General features: G+C 32.7%; 1 protein-coding gene across 3 annotated transcripts in view; it reads right to left on the bottom strand.

The window, feature by feature from the left end:
• Positions 1-16,529, bottom strand: part of LOC142339193 (uncharacterized) — a 90,238-nt gene that overhangs the window by 60,324 nt on the left and 13,385 nt on the right. The window contains exons 1-4 of one of the 3 annotated variants that reach the window (XM_075388998.1): positions 10,130-12,175; positions 8,477-8,554; positions 993-1,040; positions 629-643 (exon numbers count right to left, since the gene is read on the bottom strand). In XM_075388998.1, the coding sequence (XP_075245113.1) occupies positions 629-643; positions 993-1,040; positions 8,477-8,554; positions 10,130-10,897 (909 nt within the window). In that variant the 5' untranslated portion in view covers positions 10,898-12,175. Of the gene's footprint in view, positions 1-628; positions 644-992; positions 1,041-8,476; positions 8,555-10,129; positions 12,176-16,529 lie in introns of those variants that run through there. The other 2 variants (XM_075389000.1, XM_075388999.1) reach the window with 2 other exon arrangements.

Raw genomic sequence — 16,529 nt, 5'->3', positions numbered from 1 at the left:
GATCTGCAACCTTTTCCTTCCGTTCTAAAAGTTAATTGTTGACACATTGTCCAAAATTTTCCATTGACTAAAATATTTAGCTAAAAATTCAATGCGTGAGTTTTTAAACATCAGTAAATGGTTCCGATACTTTTGAATTCTCCATTGAGCAGATTGCGTATTCCACCTGAGCCTATGCTGAGTGAAAAATAAATCATTTTGAAAGCTATGAAATGTAAGGAAGAGTGAATCCGTTAGAAAATCTTTATTTGCCCAAAAAACTTCATCTTAGATACAATTTATGGATATTAAATTTAGAAATGGTCAACCCGAGAAATTCTGTCAATTATGAGATTTCTATGATCTTTGATGATGATTTTTGAATTATTGAAGTTATTCGATCTTGTTAACAACAATAACTAAAAAATTTGTCTACAGCCGTTATAAAGTAGATGATGCTTGAAAAAAGTTTCAAGGGCTAAGTTGCATTAAATGGCGCATTTTTTCAGAATTATTAATGAAACTCAATGACTAATAGCCTTAGTTTGCATTGTAATTTTTCAGAAATTTATTGTACTAATAAGTTAAAGTTGTTAACATGCTCGAAATTTTCCTTTTTAGAACATATGTTTGCTCGTGTATGACTTACTGATGGGTTTTTTCCCTAGAAGGCAAATGAACAATTAGAGTTAAGGCTATTTATTAAATAACAAGTTGGTGACATATGTCAGGCCAGTAAATTTGGGTTGATTGTTTTTGGAACAAAGGCGATCGATTCTCTGTCATTTTGAACTCAGCTTCTTTCCCCAAGTTGCTCTTGTAATAGTGACATCTGCAGATAAGGTTATGGTAACAGTGTGTAAGTTCAAGTCCACTGGGGAAAAGTAAGGGTCAAATTCTAATTTCTATTTTTTCTCAATTTCAAAGAAAGTTATTTTCAATCAAATTCGGTGAGCTTAAATTAGCCGAGATGAAAAGTTCATAAGAATGAAACAAAACGTGAATGAATTTACCTGTTCAACTTGTTTTCCTGTGACTTTCAAGAGAGAACCTTCGTAGCCCTGAAACAAAAACGTTTATTTGATACATTTCAGTTCTTGAAATTAATAAAGGCAAACTAAATTACCAAAGGTTAACTCATCAAAGAATGAGGCATATTGCTTACATATTCTGGCTCTAATTACAGTATTTGCTTCGATGCATCGTTTTCAAAACTGTTATTATTGTCAATGTACGAAAAAGTAATTGCGGTAGAAGCTATGAATAAAACCAAAAAAAGGTTGGACAACAGCAAGGGAGCAAAAAGCGCGTATTCATTAAAAAATATTCTATTAATTGTTTCTAACGAAGTGTCAACACTGGGCCAATATTAAACAACTTCAATGAAAGGAGAAGAACAAGTTGAATGTTGATTTTTAATTCTTAACGTTGAACGATGCTACTGACAGGGACGCATAGAATTAGAAGTTAAGAAAAAAGTGGCATTAAATTTTCAAACGTCGGTAATCAAAAAATTTGTGACTTACGCTTTGTCTAGTTTGACGCAGACATTAATAAAGAAAATAACTAACTGACCAATTTTTCAACTAAATTTTATTTTCGTAATTTTGTATTTTATTAACTGTGCAATATTTTAGGTAGATTTGTACTTAAAGCTGAAAAACCTTACGATAACCAATAAATCCCAAAAAAAATCAAAATCTGTTATTATTTTAAACAATTTTAAAACGCATGGAAATGAGGGCTATCAAAACACTACCTTATTCTCTTCCCATTCTTTCCTGCCAACTGATACAGCAGTATGATGAAAATTAATTTTGTAGTTTAAAAGCAAAAGCTGCGAAATATTAAGTTTAAAAACTGCGGCTAAAATTATTACTTAATAGACATATTTAGAAAAGAAATTAAGCTCGTGCAAAAAAATTCGTTGATTCATTAAAATTATTTCCAGTCTTTGTTGAACGGTTAGAGAGCAACCACACAAAAAGCTTTCAAAGATTGCCAAGTATCAATCATTTTCTATTGCTAATTTAAGGTCCACCATTGAGGCGGTTGGATAAAATTATTTTTTGACTGGTTTTCGACGTCATTTGTTTCCGTCCAGAAACATTCAGGCTCATAATGTTCCCTTTTTAAGGTCAACCAGTATCTAGAATTGTTTTGCAATTTTATTCTGGTATAGTGTACCTTAATATCAATAATTCACAAAGAATTCACAAAGAAAATTTTTCGTGTGATTTTTTGCATAAATTTGAATATCCAACAATGCTTTGTCAGGCCTAATATCTACTCTAAAATCACGGTCCATTCTTAGAAAAATAATGCAGATAAAGTCATTAAAAATTGTAAAAATTAAGCTAAAAATCTGAAAATGGGTAACGTTCTTAGTAAAATCATCAAATTTTGTAGAAAATATGAAATTGATCATTATTTTGAGTCGAAAGCCTATTTTTCTTTTTAATTATTCAATTGGAATTGAGTTTCGAAACAATTTAAACCTGATGACCTTTTGAGTTAAACCTAAATCACAGAAAGCGAGACCCAATTGTAGAGTTTAGCAGCTATGTTTGATTAAAAAATGAGTTTTTGAGCTTATTGAGGCAAAAAAGGTTTTCGAGGTAAGAAAAAGTTTGCTTTTGAGGTAATAGGGAGTACTCTGTGCTGGGTAAAATTTACAATAACCGGCATTCTGTTTGAAGCAATTTATTCAATATCTACAATCATAGCTATGCATGTAAATACAGCTGCCAATCTCTATTGTCATTATCTATTTACAGCACTTAAATTACAGATTGTGTCTATTATTAGCAAAATCCAAAGGTATTTTCTAAAAGAAGAAAAATGACCTTGAATTGATCATTGCCCTCGAATGAATTTATTTTCTGCAATAAGGGAACATGTAAACTTTAAATTTAACTTAAATTTTCCATGTTACATGTTCCCTTATAGCAGAAATTTAATTCACTCAAGGGCAATGATCAATTCAATGTCATTTTGATCTTTTTGAAAGTACCTTGGGATTTAACAGAAAATAGACATTATCTGTTATTTTAGTGCTGTAAATAGATAATGGCAATATTTATTTTAGGACAAACACCAACATTAAAAGCCCTTGCTTGTTGTCAATTGAAGATAGCGATAAAGAAAACGAAACTTTCAACCGAAAGATTTCATGACTCACAAGTCATAAAAACGAACAAGTTTTGAACTTACAGTTTGAAAGAGTTCTGTTTACTTTGAAGAAAAAGATTTTTTTTGTCATTTTGATAGTTTGAGAAATTTCTTCAAACAGCGACATTTTCTCAAGGGAAATTATTGGAAGTACGGAAATGTCATGTCAAAATAGTGATATATGGAAACTTTAATTTTAAGTGAAATTTTATATTCACGATTGACCTTGCATTTAACCTTGGGGGCAATTTTCATTAAGATCTTGATTATATGAAAGAAGCACACGACAGTTGTTCGGATCCCCTCAAATATCTTCCAAAATCTATATTGCATTTATCGTCGTGTCTTTTGGTCTTTTCATGTTTTCTTGTGTTCCGAAATTTCTCAATCAATTAAGAATGTTGCTTAGATTTTCGCATAAATTCTGGGATATCGAAACAAATCAAAACTGTGGATCTTTAAACGTGTAATTTTTCCTTTCCAATTGCTAACACGCTATTAACAACGTTTCTATCTTTTGGCATAAAATTTGGGACATAGAAACCGATTAAAACCGCGTTTCTTTAAGCGTATAATGTCTTTTCCATTAAAACGGTCGGAACTCTAATTCTTTCAATTGTCAAATTCTAAATGATTCATGGGCAAAATTTATTCGCAACATGAAATAATATCATAAGCGACTGCAGTCATTTTATTGGAGTCAGCCTCGGTTTAATCTTAGGTACGCGGTAAGGCTTTCATTACATTGTACTATGTTAAGAAAAGCACATATTCAATATACCTCTGGTCACGGATCAATTACAATTTAATTTATTGCTTTCCCTCTAAAACATTCCCCCCTTTTCTGTCGTCACTCAGCCTTTTCCCACTATTGTTCACGTTGAAAACATTTGGCTATACCCTTGGAAATACTGGGAGTTGCCTTGTTGATGTGTTAATCCTGGTTTATAGCTGAAATAGGTCGAAATATTTGGAAAACAGAGTGAAAATTGAAACAAGTTGCGCTGAAATGTTAAGTATCAATTTGTCATAATCAAGTTCGTCACTCTGTTTCTGCCTTGCATGTCAACCGCAAATCTTTTCCTTTCGCCCTGTTTAAATTTAACTAGTGGCCGTAAACGTGCAAAATTATTCATAACTAGAAGCCGTTTATAGCCCAGTGATTCTTAACCCAAAACAGAGCCCAGTTAATCAGCGCAGCACCTGTGCCTGTTCTTAGATTTGAATCGCCAACCGAAATTGTTGAAAGACGAGTAAATAAGAGTAGTGAAAGTTTATCTGGGTAATACCATTTGCAAACAGGTGGCAAAATGAAAGTCTGTTAAATCCGAACGAGAAAGTAAGACAAACTTACATCAAATGACACGCTATAATCCTACCTTAATATCAAGATTCTACAAGTTAAAGCCAATATGTGTTCAGACGTACCGTCGACTAGTCATAGAATATCGACTAACGTCCCAAAATAAAGTCTGTCAAATTATATTAGAGTGTAAATCTTATATAACTGCCCGAATTATCATAAATGTCCCAAAATTCAAAAGTCGATCATCCGAAAAACAAACGGAAACTTTGTTTCGAGTTTCGAGAAACAATTTTAAGTCCTTCAAAAGGTCTTTAAAATAGAATTTAAGCATGTACTCTTCAACCCAATTAGCCAAAACAAATTCACACGAAACCAGTTTAAAGCGGGTAAAAAATATTTGCCATCATTTTTATTGACATTTGTACCGTCGCCAGAGTTATGTCTCACAAAAAATTGTGTCTTAGAAGTTTTACATGGGAAAATATTAACATTAAAGAGCTCAAATCTGCAAAAATTGGTGCAAGTGAGAAGAATTCTGCATTTTGCAGAACATGTATCTACAAAATATTAATTGAGTGGCGAAGTTTCAAAAGGAGATAATGCGTGCACCAGGGTACAAAAAGCATGAAGATACATTTATTTCAGGAATCTAAGAAGTCTATTCGCCCAGTTTGCGATATCTAGAGCTGATAAAGCGGTCACCGCAATAGATCTGGGGAATAGAGGCAGGAGTTCTAAGATAGAATTTTCGAGTGTCCAAGTTCTAATTATAGTATCAAAAAGAAGTTGCTACGACTACAAATAAGTTTTTACAATGTTTTAAAACTATCGGCCTTTGTTTATGTTTATCTAGTCATATACACTGTTTGGCGCATCAAACATGGACTCTATGTGGACATTTTCTCACACAAATCAAAAGAATGTCCGATATATAAATTGTAAATTGAATTAAATTAATAATACTGAAAAACTGAAAAAGAGAAAAAATATAACACACAAGTTTTCAACTGGAGGGGGTAGGTCGGGAATCGTAGTTATAGAATCTTTAAATAGCAGTTGACATGAAATCACAAATGTTGAGGAAAAATGGCGTTTGGCGGTTAAAAAAGTATTTTTGGTTTCAGCTATCCCAAATTTTATGCATTCTTGGTTGCAAAAATTTGTCAACAATTGATTTCAAGTCTGTGGAATTTGAAAAAAAGAGAAAAACTCATAACCAACAAAAATTTTTGAACAATTGAAATATAATATAATCTAAGGTATATGGAACAAGAAATTATTTACAGCCACCTTAAAAAACATTTGCATTTATTTTTCCGCTTAATGGCCAAAATTTCTTCCGGCACTTGAGAGATTTTGCAGCCTGGGAACTTTTTTATATAGTCATTTTTCAACCTATTTTAAAAAACCCTACCTTTTCGAACAGTTCAAAAAAACTTTCCAATTTTTGATGTCTCAATTTTCCGAATAAAAATTATGAGCAATTTTCTGTTCGCAGGAAGTTTCGTCTTAGAATTTTGGTGGTGGAGCTAAAATATAGATAGACAGAATGGTAAAAATCAAAAGAACGATATATATTATAGGAGGAAAATTGTACACTGCGCTTAGGAGCAGGAAAGATATTACGATCATCGATTAGATATTACTTTTATGCAACCATAGGAAAGGCATTATCAAAATTTTGGAACCTCGGAGAGGTGAACTTGATGTTGTTTGAATCAGCGCTCGATTAAAAAAAGTAGCAAAAATTAAATGGAATGAATGAAAAACTGAGCGAAAGTGGAAATTTATCTATGGGTCTGAATTTAAGTGATACGTAATTTAAAATATTCTTTGCTTGGTGAAAAAAAATCACTTAACAAACTTGGTTTTCACTTTTTATTATTCTTTTATTATGAGCGCATGAAATACTGACAGCGATGCAAGATATTCAAAGAAGTGGACCTAGGCGCAATATTTCAGTCCAGAAAAATTCAAAAATCAATTGCCCTAGTAATCAGTCTAATATTTTTTACAATGAATTAAGATAAGACGTGATGACAGGTTTTGATTTCCTTAAATTTGATTAAAAAAACAATGAAATTACTTCCGTTTTTTGTTTTCATCTATTTCAAAATCAAGGATTGTTTTCAATCAAATATAAAACCGAGAAGTTATAATTTTACTGTGAATAAAATTAGTAATAAATCATTGTTAAATGAATTATTTGAAAAAAAACGTTCCTCTGACAAGAAGAGTAACAAAAAGGTAACAACTTAAATCCAAAACATCTAAAAAAGTTAGTAGGTTTCAGCTTTCAATGACCAAGGTGACAATTTTAAAAAAGATGTTCTCTTTTTTACGCTGACAGGCTTGATATTACTGTTGTTAGCAAGATTTAAAAACTTGTATAACAAAAAAATATGTCAACAATGAATACTAGATAATAATTTTCTTCAACGTGATAAGTTAATTGATCATTAATAATTAAACAACAGCTCTCTTTGCCAAAAGCAAAACTAAACAGAGAATGCAAGAGCATTAAGAACAATTCTTCTTAAAAATTCTTAAAAAGATGTTTGATCGTGTCAGCCTGTATAAAATTTCATCTACCTAAAACTCTGATAAGATATCCTATAAAAAGTCCAAAACAATGGAAACTTGAAATTAGAGTTTTTGGAGATAAAAATTTTTCTCGGAAGTCCAACATTCGAGAAGCATTGAAAATTTGTCCATCAAACAAACTATTCGCCGTCCATAAATTTTATATGTTGACCCAAAAAAGACAGTATTTTGAAGGTCCAAATTGATTAGGAATGTAAATGAGCCTAAACAATACGACCGCAGCCGATAACTTAGTCTAGTACATGTTCATATCTAGCCGTCAATTGGGTGTCAACACCAGCTGTTTTTACGAACTGCAATAAATTAATTATAAATTTTATGATGCATGCTTAAATAAATCTAGTCCCTAAATTCAATTTCCAAGAAATAGTCATAAAAAGTAACTTGGGAAATCATTTTCAAAGAAAAAGTTATAAAAAGTAACTTTGGGGCAAAACAAAATACACTAGGGTATTTATGATTGTTGACTAAAATGTAGAATAATAGCTTTTGGACACAAACATAAAATTGGCAAAATATGTTTGTGCTAATGGCGAATAAAATTTATTTTGACGTCTGTCTAGACTAACACAGCGATTAAATAGCAGGTCAAGAGTTCCTAGAAAGTTACGTAAAGAAAATAAAAGTTATATATATGGTTGTCGTGGTCTCGCTTCAAATTAGGAGTTTAATTTATTTATTGCTTATCGTCTTAGAAAGATATCAAAAATTGCCTGAAATATAACTTTAAAAAATTAATGATTTGTAACCAATAGTCCTGTTGTCTAGAGTTTGGATTTATCTCTTTAGCAAGAAAGTTTTACAAGAAACAAAATTTCGAAAGTCAAATTTCTGTTATAATTTTCTGTCTACACAGTTCCGCTTTCCTTATAACAGCGGAAAAACGCTAAAAATAGGGTTTCTGCAACCATTTTGATCAAAACTAATAACGTTATGCGCAAGAATGTGAACATTGCTGCAAAATGAGACAAAATGTGGTCGAAAATTACTGAAAAAGTGAACAAAAATAGTGAGAATCACCCACTGTTCGCTTAAAATTTAAACCCAGATAACTAGAAAAAAGAAAAAAAATTGAAAAAATCTACGTTTTACATGCTTTTTTAATGATACCACCCACGTCTCTATAATTGAAATATTTCGATCGGTCAATATTGAGTATATGTATAGTGCCCCCCCCCCCCCACTAAGTGGTGTCGGAACAATAAAAACATCAGAAATTTATTAAAATTGTAATGGATAGTCCCACCTCTTATTAGGCTATGCAATCATTATCAGCTCAAAAGAATGCCTGAGTTTGTTCACACTTGAAAATAAAACAACAGAAGTTTTGTTCATTAGGGAACAGGAAACAGTTTCTGGCAATTCTCGTTTCACTGTGCAGTGATATTAGGGATATTTTTGTATATAATTGCTAACCTTGTATGCCCTGAATAGGAGGTAGAGTTCTCTGGCCTTTGCATCCATTGGCAGCCCACTAACAAACAAAGTTCGCACCTGAAACAAAACAAAACAAATCATATTTCATGTAACTGCAACAACCTACCTCTCTCAACTCAACATCAATAACATCAAATATACATATATATTTTGTTCTGATTCAGATATATTTCAGTAAATGTGCACTCTGAATTTTCTTCTGAGTCAGAGTAAAATCAGCTCCCTCGTTGAAGTTTATTTGATTTCATACAGGAATCATATATGATTTCATACTGTTCATACTCGATTTCTTAGTACGATCCTTCTATGAAACCAAATAATTCATATATGATCCCTAGTCATTGAGAACAATTTCAGAGCACAGTCAACTTTCACTACTGATTCAGAAGCCGAGAAACTTCATTCTGATTTAAGACCTGAAATAAAAAATTCTCTAGAGAATTTCAGGTCTTAAATCAGAATGAAGTTTCTCGGCTTCTGAACCAGTAGTTAAAATTCGCTTTGCTCGGAAATTGTTCTGAATCACTACTGATATTCACTGTATGTTAGTAAGACGACTGGAGCCAACTAACTTCTGAGCCAATGGTCATAAATTTTACACCAAAGCCCTAATAACATTGGACTACTGTTTGGCTAATATATCAGCTGCTGGTTATTACGTAACACTCGATGTACAGCTCAATTGCATTTGATATCAATAATAAAATGAAGCAGCATCAGAAATAATGGAAAAAAAACAGTCAATTTAGAATATTGTTACAACTAGAGCTGATTTCTTTTTGTATTGTGAGTAATTACGCAGGTATTATAAAATTAGATTCAAGATTTTGAAAGTTGCCTTTTTGTCCTTTTTACCATATAGAAAATTCTCATCAAAAGGGTAACTGTTTAGCTTAATTCAATAAGGGCATGAATTTTAAATACAAAACCGAAACCACAAATTTTCACTTTTTTTAAAAAAAGTTTGCTTTAAAATTATATTTTGAACTAACATATCGACCTATTGATGAGAATGACTCTAACGAAATGCTGAAAATACCAAACATTTACGCTATAAAACTGTCTAATCATGTTAGGTTGAAAATGAGTTTAATGACCTCTTCATCAGTTTTAAAAGCCGGTTTATTACAAAACCTGAGTGACATTTTAACAACAGATAGATCACTCATCCATTTAATCTCAACACGCCGTCACGTCACCAATTTATAATGAACAATCGGCATTTAATTTGGTTTGTTGACCTGTTCTGAAATCGAAATTGCCAATTGGTGAATGCAAAAAGAGAATTTTTCAGCCAGAAAAAAATTACGCTGATTGTCTTGTAAGAATCTAGTAAGAACAGGTTAATCTTGTACGATCTTTAAAAAATCTTGTAAGATTTAGCAACGTCTTGTAAGGATCTTGTAAAAATCTTGCAAGATCTTGCAATTTTAACTTTCTTCATGATTCTCTCACAACTTTAACAATTTAACAGTTTAGCAGCTTAACTGGTTAAAGTAAATCTTTTTCTTATTAAACTTAACTGGCGCTGCCAAACCATTATTTTAGCTTTCGAGGCATTTCATTCAAAGTCTTTATTATACCAGACTTTGGCGATTTTTTGAGAAAATGAATTGTAGCAAATTTGAATACTTGAGCATCGGCAAGTTCCTTCTCAGCGGCAGTTTTCGGTTGACTAGCACTGTCTTCCAACTGGGACGAATCACCGTTTTCATCTACTGAACCTCCGGCACCTCCTCCTATATCGTTTAAAGTTAACCCTCCGCTCCCGAGGGGGTTCGCAATAGCAGGTGCTCCAAGGTAATAACTTTCCAGACTTGTGAGCCCATTCGTTGTAGCACCTAACCCTGGACCATTTGGGGTTTGCAGGGATAGCACAGGTTGAAATGCCAGTGAACTAGGAAGCATTTTGGAATTTCCGGGAGCAAAAGTTCCGGCAGTGGAAATGTTCGCAGAATGACGGGGAAATTTGGACTGTTTGAGTTGGACAGTTCCTGGCTTGTCAAAATTGTTAGGGCGTTTTTTGCTTATGTTGCTGCTGTTGTTATTGCTGGACGATTTGTTGTTATTGATGTTTGTTTGGAAACCAAAACTTTTTGGGTTTTCCAGTAAGCTCAAAGTTCGTGTCAACGACGTGCGATTGACGACCCTAGTTTCTGATACTTTCAGCAGTTGTTTCTCTTCGGTTATTTTTATACTTTGCTGCAAAAGTTCAGAGCGATCTGTTTGGAGATCAAAATTTTCTTCGTTTTCAGAAACTTCTCTTCTTTGTCTTGATTTCGTTTCAGCTTGATTTGAGTTCTGAGTTTGATCTGGAGTTTGGACGTTAAAGTTTTGAAAAGCAACGTTTTCTTGATGCAGACGAAGTGTGTTCGATGCCGCTATGGGGCCTATCTTCATAATAGACAAGGTGACTTTTGCAAGATATTCTGCATCAAAGACACTGACAGGTTATTACAAATTGACACAAGTAATAAATGCGTTATAACTTGAGCTGGACGTACAGGATTTACGGGAGCCGAAAACGGGAAGTTAAGTTTATCAGAACCGGATAGCGTTTCAGTTTCAAGAGTTTAAACAACAGCAAAAAATCATAATTTGCTGCTGAACTTAGAGTAGATGTTGCGTTTAAGGTCGTTGGGGCTACTTAATTTCTAGATCTATGTTTTCGATTAAATTTGTAACGAGTAACGAGTCACGAAATAAGAGGCTGTGAATATTTAAATGAAAAAGTTGATGATTGTTGAATAAAGCGATTCTAATTAATTGCAGATATCGATTGAGTGCAATTTTGTCGGAGAGAGCAACAATGAGTGATTGAGAAACAGCCAATATCGTCCACGTCCGAAACTCGGATGTTGTCAAGAGTTACTCAAGCTAGAGTGAGAGAGAATCGAAAGGTAAATGTTTATGCTTCTAATCTTGAAGTCTAATCCTCGTTAGCCTCCCCAAAAGTGTGTATGTATTTACACAGTAGTGTTTAGAGAACCGAAGTGGTCAATGTTTAAACAAGAGTGACTTTCTTTGTTTTAAAAGAGAAAACGACAATTGTTTAACAAGAGAATCTTCACTCAATTCTGTCTTCAAACAATTACTGACAAGACTCGAAAGAAAGACTAGAACTAATGCTAGTTGTAACGAAGTTGTGGTTTTCGATTTTGTGGTGACGATGGTCGGTTTTATAGCATTGATGGCGATTACTAGTCAAAGGTGGCGCAGTAATAATATATTACTAACAAGTTAACAATTTAATAACTACTTCTGAACCTGCTGCTCCTCGAATGAGCAAATCTGAGCTGAGTAGAATGTTAAGCAGCGATTAAAGTAAATTGAGCAGATTATTGTGTAAGTTAGTAAAAAAGTTATAATAGTTATCAATAGTTAGTGGTTGTGTATTATTACAAAGGTATAACATGTGTGTGTGGTGATGAGATTGTCGTGCTGAGAAAAGTAAAAAGATTTGAGGCTGTCACAGATGTCAATCTTTTTCACATGCGCAGTTTGACCATCCTGCCTCGCACTACAAGAGTCCCCCGAAACAAACACGCACACACATCATACACACATCCACACATTTACACATACATAAGTGTATACATAAATATACACACATGTACACAAACGAACAGCCAAACATCTACATTCACAATATCATAAACGAAAAAAATTTTAGCACTTAAATTCATTCATGTACAATAATAGAACAAAAAACAAAATCAGAAATCAAAATTCAGATCGAAACACAGATCCTAAGACATCAAGAGATAATTGATGTTGATCAAAATGATAACCTGAAACAGAAAATACAGCCATTACATCCGTTTTAGTTCATTTGCAATTTTTTTGAATAATTAAACAATGAATAATTGTTCATCATTAACAATGATGGTGACCGATATCATCTTCGTTGTTAACGATGAATGTTTTAATGATTATTTAATTGTTCAAATAGCTCCAACTGACCTCTTAAAGCGGATGTAACAACTGCTTTCTAAAATTAAGTTTTCGAATACGTTATCATGTTTTTCAGCATCAATTGTCTTTATCGGACAATATTGAATGAAATGACTCAATCTTGAGGAAGAGGGATTGATTGACTTCTTCTAATGTCTCACGTGAAAAAAAAAACCACAATTAGCAAAGAATCACAACATCAGTTTTGTCACTCCCCTCTCCAGTTTCCCCGATGAGCTCTCGTGATTTCCATTTGAAATATTACCCAAAATTTAAACGAATTAAGATTTTAACCAGATATTTAGGCGGAATATTTTACCCTCTACATTTTTTATCAGAATTGAAGTTCTTGTATGCCCACTAAGCTGGGAGGAGAGGAGATTGGGGGACATAATAAATTTAACTGTTTGAACTTCAGCTTTGCACAAATAATGACCAGAAATCAAAGAGATCGGGTATCATTACTTACTCTTTACTTAATTAGCATTTGGAGCCAGCGTTTATGTAAAATTTTTCATTTTTAAAACGAAGGTTTTCTCTGTATCATCTTCTTCCTCATTTTCTCCCATAACACAATAACATTGGACAGAGGAAATTTCGTCTGAAAATCACATGTGCATTGAAATTTGTTTTTTTTTGTGCTGACTTTAATTTAATCATGATTTCCCATTTAAATCAGCAAATGAAACTAATAAATTGGGTTTATTCAATATTTTTGCGTCTATTTACAATTTTACAGGTGTTTAATATTTTTTTTCCGAAAAAAAACCCTGAATTCGGCAACTGCTTTATTTTTTTCTGAAAATCTCTTCATTCCACGAGTACTTTTGCGTCTTTTTACAGTTTACAGGAGATTATTAATATAGGATTCAATTTTTTGTTGCGTCTATTTACAGGTTTATAGGTGTCATTAAATTCCTTTGCGTCTATTTACAGATTTAAAGGTGTCTATTATTTTTTCTGAAGAATCATTCCATTCTGCTCTCTCTATAAATAAAAATCAAAACTATTAAATTCAGAGGCAGATATTTAAAAATTCAATTTATCAATGCCAGTTGATTAACATCCAGGGGGTCTCAATCCCCTAAACAACAACAACCACATTTCAAAACGAATGTACTTTGTCGTGCCATTAATTCTACCTTTAAAACACTTTAAAAGCTTTTAATAACTTTTGCCTGCTCAATTAACGTAACCTCTAATAATTTTTTCATGCTTAATTTTTATTGCTCTAAATCACTTTTGCAGGGTCAATTAAAAAAGCTTTAAATTTTTTTTCGGTTGTTCAAAACCGCATGTTCAATTAGGCTCAATTGAGGATTAGAGATACAATTAATGCAAAAAATAGATACCTAAATTGAGCCAAAACGTGCTACAAAACTTGTCATATAATTTACAATACAAAAACAAATATTTTTTTTGCAAAAATGGCGATACTATTTTAGCGAAAAAATAATATGCAAAGCTTGTCTCCCAATTCCTTTTATTTTCTGTACCTATTTTCCGAGCGACTTTTACTAAGGGAGAAATTTGGGGTATACCTCTGCGGCGTTATGATAAACAGAAGAGTAAACATTTTTGACTGCTATTATCCAAAACTGGAAACATCATAGAAGTGACTTCCGTACAATGCGTTAGACGTTTTAAGCCACCAAGGCCAATTTTCTTTCAGATCAATGAGATGAGTTTTAAGATATTGTAGATATTGTAGACACTATTAATTAAAAGTAAACAAATTTAGGTGGTTTTTAGATTATTTATAGGAATTGTCGGATATTTATCGATTTATAGATTCATGAGTGCTTTTGTGTTTGTGTCTGTTTGTGTTGTGTGTGTGTAGGTGTGTGTGTGTTCGAGTGCGTGTCTTTTTATATGTGTGAGTGCCTAAATGAAATACTTTTTGAGTGTTTTTATTTTTTAAAAGTAACGAAATTTGGATCGACGTTTTCAGGAAAAGATCACTTTAACGAAATTATATACCTATAAAATGATTGCGTACCCTGTTTTAGTTTCTCTGTCAGATCTACTTTTAGTACGTTTCACAGATTGAGATTTGAGCGTATGAAGTGACGATGTGTATATATGTGTGTGTGTGTGTGTGTGTGTGTGTGTGTGCGAGAGAGAGAGAGAGAGAGAGAGAGAGAAATTGAAAATTAATTGAAGACTCCAATTTATGCGATGAAGGATGAGATTCTTGATTGTTGTGTGTTACATTTTTTGCGAAAAATCATCTTGGAATCTTTCTTCTCATTAACGGTTTAGGTTTAGCTTCTCGTATACAGACCGATCAAAGTCGCCCAAGAAGGGTAGTTTCCTCTCAAAATTTTACCATTTTTGCCGGTATTCTCAAACGAGGACAAACATTTTTTCTCTCAAAAATGACTTCAATCCAGAGCTTCTCAGAATTGTCTGACTTTAAACTGAATTCCACATTTTTTGGTATCATTTGTAGAAATAAACCTCAATATTCGAATCAGATTTCTAATAATCAACCAGATTGCATTGTCAAACATTTGGTTGGTTTTTATGCTGAACTACCAATCCTTGGTTACAATTTTTATCGAGTTTTTATTTCGAAACTAATCAAATGTATTTGCTTATATGCTAAAATCAGACGTCCAGTTTAAATAATTTTGCAGCAAAATTTTATCTTCGATCGGAATAACCATCAGCACAAATGTAAAAATCAAAAGTGACAACTTATGACAAAAACATCTTTAAAATTTTTATGGAACAAAATCTCTTTTCCTGTAATTTTTCAAAATGCAAACTGTTGCATAAAATTCTGCAAATTCAGCAAACAGTATTGCAATATTTTCATTTCAAAACTTCTTGCTGTTTTTGCAGACCCATAGTAAGGTCAACCTTGAATGTTTTCAACTCGAAAGGAAGGCTTGAATTAGGAGATTGTTTGTTTAGATTTGATTCAAAATAACAACAAAAAATTCGATTTGATCTCGTCCTAAAGATTTGAGGAGGAAATCTTTTCAAAATTTGTTACCCATTAGGTACGCTTTGTTGGGCTTGCAATTAACTGTGAGTTAATTGACTGTTAATAGCACTTATCTTCTTATCCGGATAAGTAGGCTAAAGAGGGTCTTTAATCAAACCCAATTTCAACCTGTAACGCCCATGCTAAGAACCCAAATTGAACTTTTCTATGTTTGAAGATTTTTAAAAGAAGTGCTTTAAACACCCCATTTTTTCAGACCTACATTATAGTAAATACTTTTCCACTTTTTTCCAGCTGAAGTGCTGCAAAATGCTCTTTGGATTTTTAAATCAGCGAATGGTAATCAATAAATTGGTTTTCACTTTAATTGAACAGTTTTTACACTCTAAAAAGGGCGGAATTTTCGATCGTGTGAAGTGACTTTTATTGTTGAACAGTGAACATACCAAACATATTGTACAATGTACATATAGGCGAATGTGTATATATGTGTATGATTATGTATACCTGCATGCATTATGGCAATGAGAGCAGAGCTAGGCGTCCTAATTAGCTTAAATGATGGAATTTAAGTACATAATAGAGTGCCTAAAAAGTACCAATTCAGCCTGAAGCTAAAGCAAAAAACAGGGCAAGAATACACATATGTACACTTACGTTATGCATAAGGCTGACTCAAAGTGATCACGTGCAAGAAGCCGACAGATGCAGAGAACAGAACAGAGTTTAGTAATAAAAAAGTAAATTTTTGTAAATTTTGTAAGTCAGCTACGCCTAACTTGCATGCTGATTATTTCCTCAAATTTTTTCTAGTTGAAAAAATCCTTTCTAAAAAAACGGAATAATATTTCGCTTTATAAAAAAATTTTTTAACAGAAAAACGAAAAAATATATATCTTTCCTAAATTCTTTCCTTGTTCGAATAATACTAATTTTTCAAGAAACAAATTGTAAAAATTATCTCCGCAAATTCATAAGCAGTGAGACTTTATAAAGTGTATTTATGCTGTTTAATCGAGTGGAATTTTGAATACTGCCCTTCAGATAACCCTATCAAAATTATGTTTCGGAAAAGCGCGCGTTCGGTCGTATAAACACAATACAAGAGCAGCGGTGAGATTTTGA

The sequence above is a fragment of the Convolutriloba macropyga genome, chromosome 5, assembly GCF_964194025.1.
Source record: "Convolutriloba macropyga chromosome 5, txConMacr16.3, whole genome shotgun sequence".
In the NCBI taxonomy this organism is placed as follows: domain Eukaryota; kingdom Metazoa; phylum Xenacoelomorpha; order Acoela; family Convolutidae; genus Convolutriloba; species Convolutriloba macropyga.
This window is presented reverse-complemented; position numbering and strand designations above follow the sequence as displayed.